Consider the following 18,637-nt stretch of genomic DNA (forward strand, 5'->3'; position numbering starts at 1 on the left):
ATCATATTAGATGAAATGAGTAAGTACTTAGTTGCCTGAATGAATGAATGAATGAATGAGGGCTCATATATCACAGGCACAAGTGCAGAAACAGTAAGAAGTGCAAAGGGAGCTCACACAGTGACAGATATTTAACTGCAATTTGTGCTTCTTTGTGGCTCTTTTGCCTCCCTCCACAATGGCCAGGACTGATGTAAATAATGAATTAGCTCTGTAAAGTGCTGCAGAAATGTGTCGGCACTATATAAATAAAAAGAAAAAAAAATAAAATACTTGGACTATTGAACCTGCTCAGTCTTGCATGCAGTTCTGACAGCTGAGCACTAAATAATGACTGGTATGTGCATTGGGTGTATATAACAAATTCTACATAGCTTTTATATTTATTTGGAGTGAAAAAGACTCATACTAAGCAAGTTCATTATTTCATGGATATTATGACTTTCTATAAGTGCTTTGGCTTGTTTCTGTCTGTCCATAGCAGAGGAGAGGCTACAATGTTGCAGCTCTCTGCTATGTAAAATAACAGGGAAAAGAGAGTAAAAAGGAGCCAGAGGCTACAAACACGGGATTTTCCTTCTTTACTCTGAGCAGCACAGCCCCTGGGCACAGTCACTCAGCTGAGCATTATAGCTTGGCACTGCCTATAGATGAGCTAGAGAGCAGCACAGTCACACAGCTGAGCACTATAGCTTGGCACTGCCTATAGATGAGCTAGAGAGCAGCACAGTCACACACCTGAGCACTATAGCTTGGCACTGCCTATAGATCAGCTAGAGAGCAGCACAGTCCCTGGGCACAGTCACACAGCTGAGCACTATAGCTTGGCACTGCCTATAGATCAGCTAGAGAGCAGCACAGTCCCTGGGCACAGTCACACAGCTGAGCACTATAGCTTGGCACTGCCTATAGATGAGCTAGAGAGCAGCACAGCCCCTGGGCACAGTCACTCAGCTGAGCACTATAGCTTGGCACTGCCTATAGATGAGCTAGAGAGCAGCACAGTCACACAGCTGAGCACTATAGCTTGGCACTGCCTATAGATCAGCTAGAGAGCAGCACAGCCCCTGGGCACAGTCACACAACTGAGCACTATAGCTTGGCACTGCCTATAGATGAGCTAGAGAGCAGCACAGCCCCTGGACACAGTCACACAGCTGAGCACTATAGCTTGGCACTGCCTATAGATGAGCTAGAGAGCAGCACAGCCCCTGGACACAGTCACACAGCTGAGCACTATAGCTTTGTTACTTTCGAAAATGCTGGAAAGAGACAGGGAGTCAAATTACAAGCAAGGAGCCTGACCCCGCCCCAGGGGGATGGATTCACAACTCACGTCTCCTGAAACGGATTGGGATTAAAGTACAGGGCGCTGGAGTGGAAATGGACAGAGAAGCGAGCACTTCGTTCCTGAGCCCTTGAAACTAGTTTGGGTGTCACAATCCCAGGTAAGTGTGTGTTAGGCGCACAGCCCACTGGCGGTAGGAAGGCTGCAAAGTAGTTGGAAGTGACAGGGACTGGGGGGCGGGTTTGTGTGTTGGAGACAGGTGCAAGGGCAGCTTCCCCGCTGCTAAATCGGCCGGCTCTGAACTCAGCCTGCCCTGCTGCTCTCTATATAGCTCATCTATAGGCAGTGCCAAGCTATAGTGCTCAGCTGTGTGACTGTGCCCAGGGGCTATGCTGCTCTCTAGCTCATCTATAGGCAGTGCCAAGCTATAGTGCTCAGCTGTGTGACTGTGCCCAGGGGCTATGCTGCTCTCTAGCTCATCTATAGGCAGTGCCAAGCTATAGTGCTCTGCTGTGTGACTGTGCTGCTCTCTAGCTTATCTATAGGCAGTGCCAAGCTATAGTGCTCAGCTGTGTGACTGTGCCCAGGGGCTATGCTACTCTCTAGCTCCTCTATAGGCAGTGCCAAGCTATAGTGCTCTGCTGTGTGACTGTGCTGCTCTCTAGCTTATCTATAGGCAGTGCCAAGCTATAGTGCTCAGCTGTGTGACTGTGCCCAGGGGCTATGCTACTCTCTAGCTCCTCTATAGGCAGTGGCAAGCTATAGTGCTCAGCTGTGTGACTGTGCTACTCTCTAGGTCATCTATAGGCAGTGCCAAGCTATAGTGCTCAGCTGTGTGACTGTGCTGCTCTCTAGCACATCTATAGGCAGTGCCAAGCTATAGTACTCAGCTGTGTGACTGTGCCCAGGGGCTGTGCTGCTCTCTAGATCATCTATAGGCAGTGCCAAGCTATAGTGCTCAGCTGTGTGACTGTGCCCAGGGGCTGTGCTGCTCTCTAGCTCATCTATAGGCAGTGCAAAGCTATAGTGCTCAGCTGTGTGACTGTGCTACTCTCTAGCTCATCTATAGGCAGTGCCAAGCTATAGTGCTCAGCTGTGTGACTGTGCTGCTCTCTAGCTCATCTATAGGCAGTGCCAAGCTATAGTGCTCAGCTGTGTGACTGTGCCCTGGGGCTGTGCTGCTCTCTAGTAGAGATGTAGCGAACTGTTCGCCGGCGAACTAATTCGCGAGTTCGCAAGTTCGCGAACTTTTCACGTATGTTTGCAATTTGGGTTCGCGTGGCGTATTTCCGTTGCGTTTTTTCTCGGCCTAAAAATGCCCTACAAGCCACACGTGGCATTTTTCACCAAATCCCGTTTCCATGGTGCTAATAGTGCGCAATAGCAAAAAACGCGTATTTCCGCTAGGTCTACCAGCTGCCTTTGCGGTTTTACGCAATGCTGTGTCAACAAAGTATTTTTCAGAGAAATGTTTGCCCTTGATCCCCCTCCTGCATGCCACTGTCCAGGTCGTGGCACCCTTTAAACAACTTTAAAATCAGTTTTCTGGCCAGAAATGGCTTTTCTAGGTTTTAAAGTTCGCCTTCCCATTGAATTCTATGGGGTTTGCAAAGTTCGCGAATATTCGCACTTTTTGGCGTAAGTTTCGCGAACTTTTTTTTTTGAGGTTCGCTACATCCCTACTCTCTAGCTCATCTATAGGCAGTGCCAAGCTATAGTGCTCAGCTGTGTGACTGTGCCCAGGGGCTGTGCTGCTCTCTAGCTCATCTATAGGCAGTGCCAAGCTATAGTGCTCAGCTGTGTGACTGTGCCCAGGGGCTATGCTGCTCTCTAGCTCATCTATAGGCAGTGCCAAGCTATAGTGCTCAGCTGTGTGACTATGCTGCTCTCTAGCTCATCTATAGGCAGTGCCAAGCTATAGTGCTCAGCTGTGTGACTATGCTGCTCTCTAGCTCATCTATAGGCAGTGCCAAGCTATAGTGCTCAGCTGTGAGACTGTGCTGCTCTCTAGCTCATCTATAGGCAGTGCCAAGCTATAGTGCTCAGCTGTGAGACTGTGCTACTCTCTAGCTCATCTATAGGCAGTGCAAGCTATAGTGCTCAGCTGTGTGACTGTGCCCAGGGGCTATGCTGCTCTCTAGCTCATCTATAGGCAGTGCCAAGCTATAGTGCTCAGCTGTGTGACTATGCTGCTCTCTAGCTCATCTATAGGCAGTGCCAAGCTATAGTGCTCAGCTGTGTGACTATGCTACTCTCTAGCTCATCTATAGGCAGTGCAAGCTATAGTGCTCAGCTGTGTGACTGTGCCCAGGGGCTATGCTGCTCTCTAGCTCATCTATAGGCAGTGCCAAGCTATAGTGCTTGTTATAAATATCCTTTCTCTAATATATTTGTGTAAGTACTATGGTCAACAAACACCACTCACCAAGGTGATATTTAAAGTATATTTAATGTATGGAAAAGAGTTACAGAAGTTACATACAAATTACCAATGATTAAGCCAGTCAAAAACAATATTGACAGCTTCCCAATACAATACAAAGTATGTATTCATTTAAAGTAGTAAAAATGTATGCATGTGTGTGAGAGTGAATGTGTGTAAGTGAGAGCATGTGTGAGTGTGTGTGTGTAAGGGTATGTGAGAATATGTGTGGGACCAGCCTTTTGTTGCTGATATATATCCCTGTTGGAAAACCCTCCCCCACTGTATTACCCCTAAGACCATATGTTTCCAATCAAATACATTCCAGACTTAGGGAATAATGGTATACAGTATGTGAGGGATAGTGTATGTATGGCAAGTCAGTTGCATACTTGAAACATTTTAATCCATTCAGGCCTGGGATACAACTTATTTTGCAATACCCAATATTTAACAGTGCTCAGCTGTGTGACTGTGCTGCTCTCTAGCTCATCTATAGGCAGTGCCAAGCTATAGTGCTCAGCTGTGTGACTGTGCCAAGGGGCTATGCTGCTCTCTAGCTCATCTATAGGCAGTGCCAAGCTATAGTGCTCAGCTGTGTGACTGTGCTGCTCTCTAGCTCATCTATAGGCAGTGCCAAGCTATAGTGCTCAGCTGTGTGACTGTGCCCAGGGGCTATGCTGCTCTCTAGCTCATCTATAGGCAGTGCCAAGCTATAGTGCTCAGCTGTGTGACTGTGCCCAGGGGCTATGCTGCTCTCTAGCTCATCTATAGGCAGTGCCAAACTATAGTGCTCAGCTGTGTGACTGTGCCCAGGGGCTATGCTGCTCTCTAGCTCATCTATAGGCAGTGCCAAGCTATAGTGCTCAGCTGTGTGACTGTGCCCAGGGGCTATGCTGCTCTCTAGCTCATCTATAGGCAGTGCCAAGCTATAGTGCTCAGCTGTGTGACTGTGCTGCTCTCTAGCTCATCTATAGGCAGTGCCAAGCTATAGTGCTCAGCTGTGTGACTGTGCTGCTCTCTAGCTCATCTATAGGCAGTGCCAAGCTATAGTGCTCAGCTGTGTGACTGTGCTACTCTCTAGCTCATCTATAGGCAGTGCCAAGCTATAGTGCTCAGCTGTGTGACTGTGCTGCTCTCTAGCTCATCTATAGGCAGCAGGGCAGCCATCAGGGGGGCACAGGGGGGAGAGTTGTCCCAGGCCCGGACGATCGTTGCTTTAAAGGGGGCCCGGCCGTGATACAGTTTTTAAGCACGGGCCCCCTTTAAAGAGTTACGGGCCCTTGTTTCATTGGTGGTCAGCGGGTACTTTTAGTGGGTGCGCCCCGTGTGCGTGACGTCAGCACGCACGGGACGCAACATATAAAAGAGTTGAGAAGAACTAAGAAGAGGCAGGGATGCAAGCAAGCAGGCTAGTATGCAGGGAGGCAGGTGAGCAGGAGGAGTGGGGGAGGAAGCTGAGGGGAGCTGGAGGATGTTAGGGAGGACGCTGGGGCAGCTGGAGGATGTTGGGGGGGATGCTGGGGGGAGCTTAAGGATGCTAGGGGGGAGCTGGAGGATGTTGGGGAGGACGCTGCGGGGGAGCAGGAGGATGCTGGGGAGGACGCTGCGGGGGAGCTGGAGGATGTTGGGGAGGATGCTAGGGGGGAGCTGAAGGATGTTGGGGAGGAAGCTGGGGGGAGCTGAAGGATGTTGGGGAGGATGCTGTAGGGGAGCTGGAGGATGCTGGGGAGGACGCTGTGGGGGAGCTGAAGGATGTTGGGGAGGACACTGGGAGGGAGCTGGAGGATGTTGGGGAGGATGCTAGAAGGGAGCTGGAGGATGTTGGGGAGGATGCTAAGAGGGAGCTGAAGGATGCTAGGGGGGAGCTGGAGGATGTTGGGGAGGACGATGGGGGAGCTGAAAGATGTTGGGGAGGATGCTGTAGGGGAGCTGGAGGATGCCGGGGAGGACGCTGCGGGGGAGCTGGAGGATGTTGGGGAGGATGCCAGGAGGAGCTGAAGGATGCTAGGGGGGAGCTGGAGGATGTTGGGGAGGAAGCTGGGGGGAGCTGAAGGATGTTTGGGAGGAAGCTGAAGGATGTTTGGGAGGACGCTGGGGGGAGCTGAAGGATGTTGGGGAGGATGCTGGGGAGGACGCTGTGGGGGAGCTGAAGGATGTTGGGGAGGACACTGGGAGGGAGCTGGAGGATGTTGGGGAGGATGCTAGAGGGGAGATGGAGGATGTTGGGGAGGCTGCTGGGAGGGAGCTGGAGGATGCTGCAGTGGGGAGTGGCCCATAGTATGGGGACACTGGGGGTCCATGCCCTGGCACCAATGCAAAATGTAACCAATGTCTGTGTGTGCTTTGTACTGATGGGAGGGGTCACTGGGGGAGGGGCCATTGGGGGATGGGGCATAGGAGGAGGGGGCCCAGAAAATTTTGTTGTGAGGGGCCCCGTGATTTCTGATGGCGGCCCTGATAGGCAGTGCCAAGCTATAGTGCTCAGCTGTGTGACAGTGCTGCTCTCTAGCTCATCTATAGGCAGTGCCAAGCTATAGTGCTCAGCTGTGTGACTGTGCCCAGGGGCTGTGCTGCTCTCTAGCTCATCTATAGGCAGTGCCAAGCTATAGTGCTCAGCTGTGTGACTGTGCCCAGGGGCTATGCTGCCCGTGAAAATCCCGTGTTTGGTGCCACTGGCTGGCCACCTTTTGTTATACGGGATCTCCACCCAAACACTGCCTCTTGCCTAAAGAAAGAAAATGCACTTCTAACCAACTTTCCAATATACATTCAATATTTCGAATGCTTTTAAAGGAATTTGCAAATGTAAATGACTATTTAAAACAATATCTGTCTGGCTGTTTATATTCTCTGTAACCCACAAACCAGCTGATCTGACCTGATTTGACTACATTGACATTAAAACCATTGACATTATTTAATGTCTTTTGGGAAATTGATTAGAATTAAAAGTTACCGTATTTAGGTGGAAATCGCCTTTACCTAGACTAGTTAGAAAAGACACCAGTGGGGAGTAAGCAGCAGTAATGCAAATGCAGCAGTGATTGTATTGCATGTGCTTGTTAGGATGTGGAACATATAACTGTGTGCATGATAAACCCTGTTTCTGTTGGTCTTTATTACTTGCTTATGGCCCTGGGCACCTTAAAGCTAGGCACTCAGCAACGTTTTGTTCAGCATTTCTCATAAAAAGGATCAGTTTACTAAATTGCAAAGGATGGCAGATTGAACTAAGGTGTGTTTATGTATATTTGCAAGGTTTGCAGTGCTTCACCTACATTGTAAACATAAAGCCAGAATTGCCTTATACCCAATATATTTCAGTAGCAGTGCTGGTTCTGTTCATGTGCAGGTTTCCTGAATGCTAATATAATAAGTTAACACATACTTGCCTACTATAGAGTGTTATCCACTGAGCATTTGTGTTAAAGAAAATTAAATAAACAGAACATCCCTTTAAAAGGTTTACGTGTTATGGTGACTAGCTCTTGTTCTTTGAGGCCTATTTATCAAAGGGGGGGGGGGGGGGCGAAATAGAGTTTACCAGAGGGGGACTAAATAGTTCTCAGATATATGATTTTAATGGTATATTTATCAAAAGGTGGCAACAGAGTAAGCTCTTTGCACAATTTGATAAATATGCCACTGAAATTCTATACACTGTGCTGTAAAATTTACTGATGGGGAACTGTGGTGAGCTTTGCTTTCACCATTTGATAAATATGCCCCTTTGTGTGCCCCTGATTCTTCTTTCCTTGCTGCCACTTAAAGACCCTGGGGGTGTGCTTGTGCTCTGTGTAGCATCTGCACTGCAATGTCTAATTTTCCCAAATGGCTAGCTAGGGGTGAAGCTTTAGGCCTTCACACAGCACTGTGATTGGATAAAAGTCTCATAGTACAATGCAATTTCTGGTGTGGCTTACATTGTATATAATTTGGGCCCATATGAAATAAGTATTTAGTCACTGGGGTTTAATGCTGTTTGGGCTGTTGGAGTGTGTGCAGTGCATCAAGGGCATGGGGCACTGGAGGATGTGAAAAATATAAATATGTTAATAAATTATGCTTATTATAAGGTTATGTTTTAATGCAGCCATCCCAACAGAGCAGCATAAGTAGACTGAGCAATAGCATAAAAATAATGTAACACAGTTATGGTAACAAAACAATGGATATGTAGAGCATGTAAAAGACAGGTGGGGTTTATGCAGGCACTAAATCAAATATGGGTAGAAAGTCCTTATTTTATATACTGAACATACTGCACCAGCATAAAGTTTCATAATCTCTATAACAGCAATGATTAAGGCATTCAAAGTTGTGTATGGTGGGGTCACCATCTTGGATTTTGCTAGGAGTGTCAGCTACTCTGCACATGCTCAATGTGCTCTGGGCAGCTGTTGCAAGTCATCAAGCAAAAATGAGAGTCACCTGTCATAGAATCTTAGGACTGTGGTTGCCTTGGGCTGGTACAGAACCACAAAACATAATGTGCAACATTTCTGCCCTATTTCTTTAGTTAAGCTTTAGTTCTCCTTTGTTGAATACAGTTAATGGGCCTACAATTAGAGCTTTTCATGCTAAAGATTGTATGGAAATGGATATACACTGCCTATAACTGCACCTATAATTGCAGCTTTCACTGACCCTGAGACTGTAACAGGATCTTAAAGCAGCTTTGCAACCAGTTCTGTGCAAACAATTACAGGTGTCACAAAGCGATGGACCATTACAGGGCCATGCAGCATAAGTGAACCTTGCTTACAACAATTTAATGTGTTGTACAACGTGTCATTTAGCTTGTATTAAACCATAAGTTTAAATGTACTATGGGGTACATTTGGTGGATTTTTATCTCTTCTAGTGCACGGCAATATAAGTGTTAGAGGAAAAGTAAAGCTTAACAAAGAAGTAGGATACAAACGCTCTACTTTAACTGATTTCAGTCTGCTTTGCGGGTCAGTTCCAATAATTAAGATTATTTATCCACCACTGAAGTTTTATCTGCATTCCTGTGGGTACCTGACATATTAACTCGCATGGATTCTTTGGGGGTCACTCTGTTTTGCCTCCTCTGAACCTCGCCTACAGTAACAGTCCAAATACATGTACCCTGTAATTTGCAGCCAAAAAGCAGTTTAACCTTTCTACCCCCAGAAAACCATATATTTTTGGAAAGTACACATTCTGACAAAACCAACATGGGTAAAGAGTCCTTTCTACACCAAAGTACCAATCTGCAAAGCTTTCCTAAAGTTAGTGGTTTTTATGATATTTCAGAAAATCGCATTAAAATGTTGCAATTTGCCGCATTTATCTCACACAATTTCTTGCATACAAAGGCAAGTCACCCCAAATAGGAACACCTAAGGTCTACTGAACAGTTTGATGCCCAATATGCATAGATATACCAAAGTCTGTGGTATGTACTGACCCCAAAATGAAAATAGCGCATAAGGATTTCTCCCCTGCCAAATCAACTTTTGCACACAGAGCCCCCTGTCAGCATATTATGTGCCGTAACACCCCCTACCTATACAGAGACCCCCAGAAAACCATAGCGAAAAGAAACTAAAAACAAAGTGTTTGTGTATACATGTGTGTACATGTGTAAGTTGTATGACAGTGTGTAAGTGTGTATATGAGTGTATATGAGTGTATATAAGTGTGCAAAATGAAAAAAAAACAAATCTGCTAAATTGTGTGCTGTAAGTGTGTGTAAATGTATGTAAGTGTGTATAAATGTATGTAAGTGTGTGTAAGTGCAAGAAAAAAAACAACTTATCTGTTCTGAAGATCAGTTCGTTGCTTTGTTGTCCATCTGCAGTCCTGGGAGCAGGAAGTCGCTGGGCTGTCACGTCTGCTTGTAGGTCGGTCCTGCGACAATCGCGTTGCAGGACCGGCATGATAGCCCCCCCGCTGCAGAGAGAATCCTTTATATGCCAACGATGTATGAGACACGTATATGCCACAATGTATCCTATACGTCGTTGGTAGTAAAACGGTTAAACCTGCAACTGCAAAGAATTGAAAAAACACAGGGGTGACTTCAGGAAACAGACAACATAGGACAGAGCTGGGAATATAATCAAAGGCCTGGCCTAGGTGTAAACAGGTATGGCTGGTGACTAACGGAATATGGAATCTTTGTAATGGGCTACTAATGTATTTTTTTTTTAGGAAGTGGGACATTTTGTCTCTTTAAAATGCAACCTATATAAAATACTCGTTCTGCAGTGCTCATTAGTAACTTATTCAGATGCATGCTGCATAGATGCTTCAGAACAAGTGCAGCATTACTCTGTGGTGATACTCTAACTAAAAAGCAGGGCTGCATGTTTATTTACGAGTTGTGTATTTTTAGTCAGAAGAAACGACAGCCTTAAGCACTGCTCCGGGTAAGCAAGGCTTCACTGTATAGTTTTAGCAAGAATCAGCATCTTCATCTTCTACACATGTAAATTACCCCACGCATTAATCTAATACATGAGTTTCTTTTCCAGCTCATACCTTTATACATAGTAGATACTTTGTTATTTGGAAACCCCCTATCCAGAAAGCTCCTATTTATGGGATGGCCATGTCCCCTAGACTCTATTTTAATCAAATAATTCCTATAATAAAACATTACCTTGTACATGAACTAAGCTGCATGCATACATATTGGTTGCAAAACAATCCTAATGGGTTTATTTAAGGTTTTAATGTTTTATTTTTTTTAACAGACTAAAGGAATTAAGATCCAAATTAATGAAAAAGACCCCTATCCAGAAAATCCTGAGCATTCTAAATAACAGGCCCTATACCTATATTTGTTGTATTTATTAAGGGGTCAAGCATGTTTGCCTTATATACACATGGGTAAAAGTGGTTGAAATGCAGTAAAACCAAGGATATAATAATGTCTAATTCTTATAATGTATGAAATAGCTCCTGTGAAACAAGGAGGTGACTATTTATATAATATATATATATATATATATGATGTATTGTTTGCCTAAATAGGTGTTTCTCCACGTCTTCCAAAGAACTTCTTTGTGCTTCTCTGGAACTTTATGGCTTTCAATAATAACTGCTGTCATTAAGGTTTTTCTTCTCAAAGCCAGGGATTAAATGAACAAACAGTGTATTTCATATCTCATCAGGCAAAGCTGTGCATACCAAGCCTGAATAATCTGCTCTGTCCCAATGGATGAAGCGAATGAGACTGCACAGGACTCCGTACCCAGGTAAGATATATTTTAGCTATATTTTAGCTGCTGGATGACTAAACAGAGATAGCCAAGCCACATCTGGATCTTGTAGAGTTCATATACAGCTACAAAAAGACAACTATAAGTAAAATGCAAATTGCTAAATCAAAAGAACTACTTATAAAACATAAACCAACATTAACCAATATATTAGACAAGAAGTAAAAATGAAAATATCATACAGAGTCTATTTAATAGGGGAGCAGTTTTTACTGTATGCGCTGATTACATAACATTACATATTCCACATTTATTAACACTGGGTACATTTGCACTAGTGGAGTATGCCATAGCAACTAATCAAATATTTGCTTTAATTGCAGGCTATTGTTTGTGTTTAATGCATAAAGTTTAGAGCAGTTATTAGAAACCTGTATCCCTTCAGATGCTGTGGATATACTTACTATAATTACTGTGTGTGTTTGCAGTTTATATTTTTAGCTCTTTCGTTTTTTTTCCCCATGCTACTGGACTCTTGAAGCAGCAACAGGATTCTGCTAATTGTATTCTTAGCTATTATCACAGACCTTTGCCCTTCCTTCAAGCAGTCTAAACTTAGGTGGAATTAAGGCTTGCTGCAATCTGTTGGCTGGAGTGACCACAAGTTATGAAAGCCAAACATCGGGCTAATGACAAAAAACCACATTTGAATTTTGTCACAGATATCAAAATATTTTGATTAGAAAATTCCTTCATATTTATATGCATAAGGATAGATAGACAGCAACATTACCAGGGTAACCCAATTCAGGTAGCTATTTGTGGCTTATTCATGATCTGAGAGCATTTAGCATCATGCGAGCAGGAAGCAAGAGCTTTAGTGATGAAGTCATTTAGTGGCTGCAAAGGTTGCAGGGTTTGAGATGACTACCAGATTAGTGACATGGCTTGCACATCAACGAGTGCACAATAATGAACAGGTTGGTAGCTTCCTGGTTCTGTTTGAGAAGGGGATGGGCTGCCTCGCCCATGCTTGGGTGTTCAGGAAAGCACCTGTGCTGTAATGCTGATATAAGTAAATGACTTATTATTATCTCATTATTATTGTGTGTTTACAAAGAGAGAAAAATTGTTTTCTGTTGTAAATTGTTAATAGTTGACTTCATAGATTTATAAACTAAAGATCATGTCTCTTTATAGATTTATAAACTAGAGATTATACCTCTTTATGAGGCAAAATATTCAAAGAGAGATTTCCAGCAGCCTTGTACAGTATACTGCCATAGTATGCAGCTAACCAGTCAAAGGAGTCTCTGGCTGTCCAGTCACATACTCTTCAGCTTTCAGTTTACAATAACAGGTGATTATGGGAGTTGTAGTTCAGCAATAGAGCCAGAGGATGCATAACACTGCTTTAGAGCAAGGTGAGGTAATCAAGGTATCCGTGTAGGAATTACCTCCACCCACACCTCTCCCCGATTAATCATTTCATAAATGTCATCACTAAGCAAGTATGCTGTCAGGCAAGCTTTGCCATAAGAGTGTCTCCCGCTAACACGGAATCCCCTTGCATCATTGCTTCTAGTTCCGGCAACTGTTTAAGGTGGAATCCTGCACTAATGTGTAATGCTTCAAGGAGCAGTGTTCTTTGAAGACAGTATACTGTATTTAGATGTTAGTTCACCCTTCTGCTGTGTATGTAGCAGGAAACTTATGGTTTACAAGGATTTGCACTTTGTAGCCCCTGGGTGATTCCCAGTCAGCATTTACTACTTGCAGAAGCTGGCCCTGCTCCCTGCCCAGGGCTGAGCCATCCATTTAGTAACAGGTAAGAAATCTTAAAGGAACAGTAACACCAAAAAATGAAAGTGTATAAAAGTAACTAAAATATAATGTGCTGCTGCCCTGCACTGGTAAAAGTTGTGTGTTTACTTCAGAAAGTCTACTATAATTTATATAAATAAGCTGCTATGTAGTATGGGGGCAGCCATTCGAAGGAGAAAAGGCACAGGCACATAGCAGATAACGGATAAAACACTATTGTATTCTACAGAACTTATCTGTTATCTGCTATGTAACCTGTGCCTTTTCTTTTCAGCTTGAATGGCTGCCCCCGTGGCTACACAGCAGCTTATTATATAAATTATAGTAGTGTTACTGTAGCAAACACACCAGTTTTACCAGTGCAGGGCAACAGTGCATTATATTTTTATTACTTTAAAGTACTTTTATATTTTGGTGTTACTGTTCCTTTAAAGTGAGCTATATTTGTAAAGTCAATGGCCAGTCATGCACCAATAAAACCATATGTGGTGGGTATCTTTACAAGATTAAAAGTACAAGTGTACATATATAAAAGGAAATATATATATAAATACAGGAAATACAGGAAATTCACTTTTCCTATTGTTATACTGTAAAAAGATATGAATTGTTTTTATTTTATTATTATAAATACTGGTCATTTGTTATGTAATGTGAAACTAAAGCAGTGGGAAAGCTCTTGATGACGTTAGTGTTCTGGTTCAGTAGCAATCTTGTACTTCTCGGTAGCTTCATGTCTACAGTTGCGGAAAACTTTGTTGTTGCAGTTCCTTTATCCTTTGGAAATATTCAGTAACCACTTTCTAGCTGAGAGGTTAACCTTTGTGCATGCCATATTCAAGACTGCCTTAAAAAACGAATGAATAAATGAAACAAAAGTTGCTCCCTTATTACTGTTCCACACTACTTTCTCCTTTACAGCTATCTAAGCTGTTAGCAGTCAGTAACCAACTAGAATCAGTGGCTTCAGGGGGTGGCCATATAGGACATAACTGTTCAGTTAGTTTGTGAGAACACAGGTCAGACTTGCATGCTCACAGACAGTAATCTCCCATGTGGGCCCCCACTAAAGTCACTGACTAGAGAGTTAGAGAGATGAAAGCAGGAACTAGTGTTCTGGCTATTATGTTAGATATCTGCTCACTCCAGCCTTTATAGATCACATTTTTGCCTAACTAACTATATTAGAATTATATATATATATATATATATGTATTTTTTTTTTTTGTGCGCAGTCTATCCATTTTAACCAGTTTCATTTTTACATTGAACTGTTCCTTTAACCTCTAGTCCCGGTGTCTGTACAATTGTACTTACACTATGATCTACTACAGTATCAGTACACAATGCTTTTGTAGCTCTCTCTAGGCAAACTTACTTTTAAACCCCTACAAAAATGTATGTATTTGCAGCATGTAGACTGTTGTATTGTGTGTAACAATAAAGGGCAATGGCTGAATATACATTGTTGCCTTAGCTAATGCATTTATGTCAATGTTTGTTCTCTTAGAATTGATGGGTATGGATTTGTAAGACCAGCAGAATTTGACTATGCATTTTATGAAGAGTTCATTGCCAGATATCATGTGGTCCTTACGAGGAGAGCAATAAAATGGTCTAAACTTCTTCAGCAGTCAGCAGCGGTAGAGAAAAATATGAAAGGTACTATATCTATTCATATTCCACAGCACTGTACATTAAATGGGTGTATATATCATTGTACCAACCCACACATCGCTTGTGCCCAGGCCTAACCAGACATTTGGATCACTTTTTCTTACTTTCTGGGTTGTCAATAACTGGTATAAGTAGTGTCCGAAGAGACAGTTACAAAAGCTATAAAGCTTTAAAAAGCACGAGAGAAAAACTCCCTAAACATTGATTTCACATTTTTCACCTATATATTTGTTTTCATGTTAAAAGACAAATGAAGGGGCAAGCTGTACAGCAGTGATCCCCAAAGAGTGGTTCAACAGCAACATGTTGCTCACCAGCCCCTTGAATTTTGATCCAGTGGCCTTAAAACCGGAACTAATTTTTGAATTTTGGCTTAGAGGCAAGTTTTGGTTGCATAAAAACAGGTGTACTGCAAAATAGAGCCTCATATAGGCTGGCAGTCCACACAGAGGCTGCCAAATAGCCAATCCTAGATCTTATTTGGCACCCCAGGAACATTTGTCATGCTTGTATTGCTCCCCATCTCTTTTTACATTGGAATGTGGCCCACAGGTAAAAAACAAGGTTGGGGATCCCAGCTGTAGAGGAGATTTGGATATCTGTGTGCTTGACAAACATAACATCCAACTTTCCTGCATATAACTAACCACAAACTGGTTGCAAACAATCAAGGTACACACTCCTTTTTCAAGGCACCTAGCAAAAAAACCTGAAACACTGTAATTGTAGTCACTCTGACATCAGTCACTATAGTGCTGTGTTCTTTTAAGGGGGTGGCTCACCTTTAAGTTACTTATTAGTATGTTATAGAACAATTCTAAGCAACTTTGCAATAGGTTTTCATTATTTAATTTTTTACAGTGTGCACGATAACAGGTTTTTGTGTTTACTTCCTGCAAGAAATTAGGGGTAACATTGTTTATTACCAGAGAGGGCCTATAATTAGTAAATGGAGGAGGTAAAGTACCTTTCCAGTGCAGTACTGCTTTGAAGAGCCACTCTCATTCCAGCTTTGAGTGCCATTTGCAAAAGCTTTATTTTCTTTCAGTGAAGAGGTACATAAGGAAAGGCATCCCTAATGAGCATCGCTCTCACGTGTGGATGGTCGTGAGTGGCGCTCAGGCCCAAATGGACATGAATACAGGCTATTTTCGACGTATGTTTACAGAGGGAGAAAAAAATCCAAAGTTGCTGGATCTTGTTATTACAGGTAAGGATGCTTGCATATTATTCTTTAAGGTTTACTGTTACCCCTTAGGCTAGTTAGATCTTTTAGCACATTGATCTACTGTGCCAATGGTATACAGTGGTGCTTGAAAGTTTATGTATATGAATGTGACCTAAAACGTCATCTGAGTTTCAAACCAGTCCTAAAAATAGATGAAGAAAACCTAGTGAAACGAACTAAACAAATTATTATATTTGGCCAGTATCTATTAAAATAAAAAATGATCTGATAACATGTGTGCATGTGGGAAAAGAAAGTAAATCGTGCTCTCAGTATATGGTGTGACCCTCGTGCAGCAATAATTGCAACTAAACGTTTGTGGTAACTGTTGATCAGTCTACATGTTGATTCGGAGGAGTTTTAGCTCATTCCTACATACTTGGCTATCCCAGAACATTCACTTTAATCTATCCTTAACCATTCTTAGGTAGAACGACTTATGTGTTTAGGATCCTTGTCTTGCTGCATGACCCACTGTCTCTTAAGATTCAGCTCATGGACAGATGTCTTGACATTTTCCTTTTTAAATTCTCTGGTATAGTTCAGAATTCATTGTTCCATTTGTAACCTTTTGGACTATTAGATGCCTTGCAGTTGGAGTTATCTTTGATAGTCGACCACTTCTGGGTACACAGTTTGTCTGACTGTTGATTGGTGGAGTCCAAACTCTTTAGAGCTAGTCTTGTAGCCTTTTCTAGCTTTATGGGCATCAACAACTCCTTTTCTGTGGTCTTTGGACACCTCCTCCAAGACTTTGCTGGATGCCTGGTTTTTTAATAAAATTTTAAAATAAGAATTCACTTCTGCCACACACAGATATGTTGTTGGATAATTTTTTTCATTACCAAATATAATTTAATTCAACTAGGTTTTCTTCATCTTTTTTGAGAACCACTGTATCCACTCATCTGTAACTGTAAATAATACACGAGCCATGAATGTACTGTAAATTATATCCTTATAAATGGTGCTTCCTGAGGTTATAATTGGCACTTGGTGATGGAATTTCTGTCATGTCTCACTAAGACTTGTGTGTTATAATAAAAAATGTACGTCCTGTTGTAAAATATGAGAACACTAGAGGGATGATTTATCAAAGTCCGAATTTCGAGTACAAGTGGGAACAAATGGTATTAGATCCGAAAATTTTGGATCACATCGTGGTCATATGAAAATATCGTAGTACAATCCGAAAGTTCCGAAATCATCTTATCCGAACGATCGTAAATGACACGAAAAACTTGATTTTGGAAGTCTGCCAGAGGACTAAATGGCACTCTGCAGCTCCAACCTGGCCCAAAGAAAGTCACGATACCGAAGCTTGAATGAATCCGAAACTTTCGTACTCGTTGCGACAAATACTTGAATGAATCCAAAACTTTCGTACTCGTTGCGACAAATACTCTGTGCTTATTCCTCACTGTAGTAGGTTACATCAGACAGGGCCTCTGTGGTTTCATGTAGTCCCCTCCTTACATATTTGTTTTTTTAATATCCTTATAACTGAGGAGTTTTAAAACATAAAAAGTCAAAAAATTGCTTTGGTAACAGTACCAAATCACAAAGAACCACTGGATTCTGTTACTGAAAACACATATACTTAAAGGAGAAGGATAGGTAAAAACTAAGTAAGCTTTATCAGAAAGATCTACTGTATGTAAATACAGCCATAAGCACTAACAGAAATTTGATTTCTGTTTTTGAGTCTGATTTGAGTCCTCTATCAAAAGAAACACAGGATGTATCATCTCCTTTTTTTGTAAAGATGTTGTTCGGGTGTCTGACTTCCTCTCTCAGAAAAATCATTAATTCCTGTGGCCAGAGTTTCCACAGTTCTCTCCTCTCTCCTGCTTGCCCCTCCCATAAGAATGCTAAGAATTCCCCCCCCCCTTAGGAATGTGTGACCTGAGCTATAATGGCTAGACTGCAAACAGATGCAGATGCTATCTTAACCAAATGGAGAAAGCTAGGGCACTTTACTCAGGTATGGCAATGCTTTCTGCAGAATAAATATATTGTTCTAGGTGGTAATAATGTGGTGAATCTATTGGCAGTTAAATGCCAAAATGACTTTCCTTCTGCTTTAAAGCATTTTATCAATATGGAGTAATATGGCATTTTTATATTGAAATTTAGGACCATTATATTTTTGGCAAACCCATAAAAATATTCATCTTAATAGGGTTTTCATTTTTGCAGATCTCAATCGAACATTTCCTGACAATGTCCTGTTTCAGAAAAATGCGAACCCTTCTTTGCAAAAAGACTTGTACAATGTGTTGGTGGCTTATGGGCAGCATAATAAAACTGTGGGCTATTGTCAGGTAAGTTCCATTACTCTGAGGCAGATCTCGAATTTTCATTCCTTGGACATGAGAAGAGCATCTTTATGCACTGTTTTAACAGGAATGTTAAAAGTCTTTAATTATATCAATATTCACAAAGATCTCTGTGTGTAAAGAAAAAAAAAATCCATAGGTTACTAGATCACATTGTATAGACCAGGAATAATATCCGGAGCTCTCCTGCTCTCGGTTGCTTCTAGAAGTTAATGTAACATTTTTTCTGGGCTAGATCAGTGCCAATAGCCTTATAATCTCAATAGTGGTATTGTAATATAATATATCATATTAGTGTTCTGGCTACACTGAGGTTAACTGAGCAGTACCTGGTGATGTCAGTAAAGGCAACACTATATGAGCATTGTGCAGTGCCCGTATGGTGATGGAATGCAGCTGAATGCCTGGTGATGGAATGCTTCATGAATATTCTGCCATGTCCTCATGCTTTTGTGCCCCCTTTTCTGAGAGATCCCTAACAATTGGTCGCTATGGCTGCAGCTGTAAAGCTGGCAGGCAGTGAGAGATGGAATTCACAACAGAATAAAAACCATGAAAAGTGACCCCGCTGGGCTTAGTTGAGGGAAACATGAACAAAGCATTGAAACCTGAAGAACATTTCATGGGCAGCTACAAGTACATCTGTGTGTTACTGAATAATGA

The 18,637-nt window shown here is 42.4% G+C and overlaps 1 protein-coding gene across 2 annotated transcripts in view; it reads left to right on the forward strand.

Moving 5' to 3' along the window:
* Window positions 1-1,314: 1,314 nt before the first annotated feature.
* The window catches only part of grtp1 (growth hormone regulated TBC protein 1), a 37,425-nt gene continuing 20,102 nt past the window's right edge, over window positions 1,315-18,637 (forward strand). Inside the window, exons 1-5 of one of the 2 annotated variants that reach the window (NM_001005632.1) lie at window positions 1,381-1,448; window positions 10,859-10,942; window positions 14,241-14,392; window positions 15,456-15,617; window positions 17,835-17,959. In NM_001005632.1, the coding sequence (NP_001005632.1) occupies window positions 10,902-10,942; window positions 14,241-14,392; window positions 15,456-15,617; window positions 17,835-17,959 (480 nt within the window). In that variant the 5' untranslated portion in view covers window positions 1,381-1,448; window positions 10,859-10,901. Of the gene's footprint in view, window positions 1,449-10,858; window positions 10,943-14,240; window positions 14,393-15,455; window positions 15,618-17,834; window positions 17,960-18,637 lie in introns of both variants that reach the window. The other variant, XM_012956715.3, reaches the window with a different exon arrangement.

This window comes from Xenopus tropicalis, chromosome 2, assembly GCF_000004195.4.
Source record: "Xenopus tropicalis strain Nigerian chromosome 2, UCB_Xtro_10.0, whole genome shotgun sequence".
NCBI classification, from domain to species: Eukaryota; Metazoa; Chordata; class Amphibia; order Anura; family Pipidae; genus Xenopus; species Xenopus tropicalis.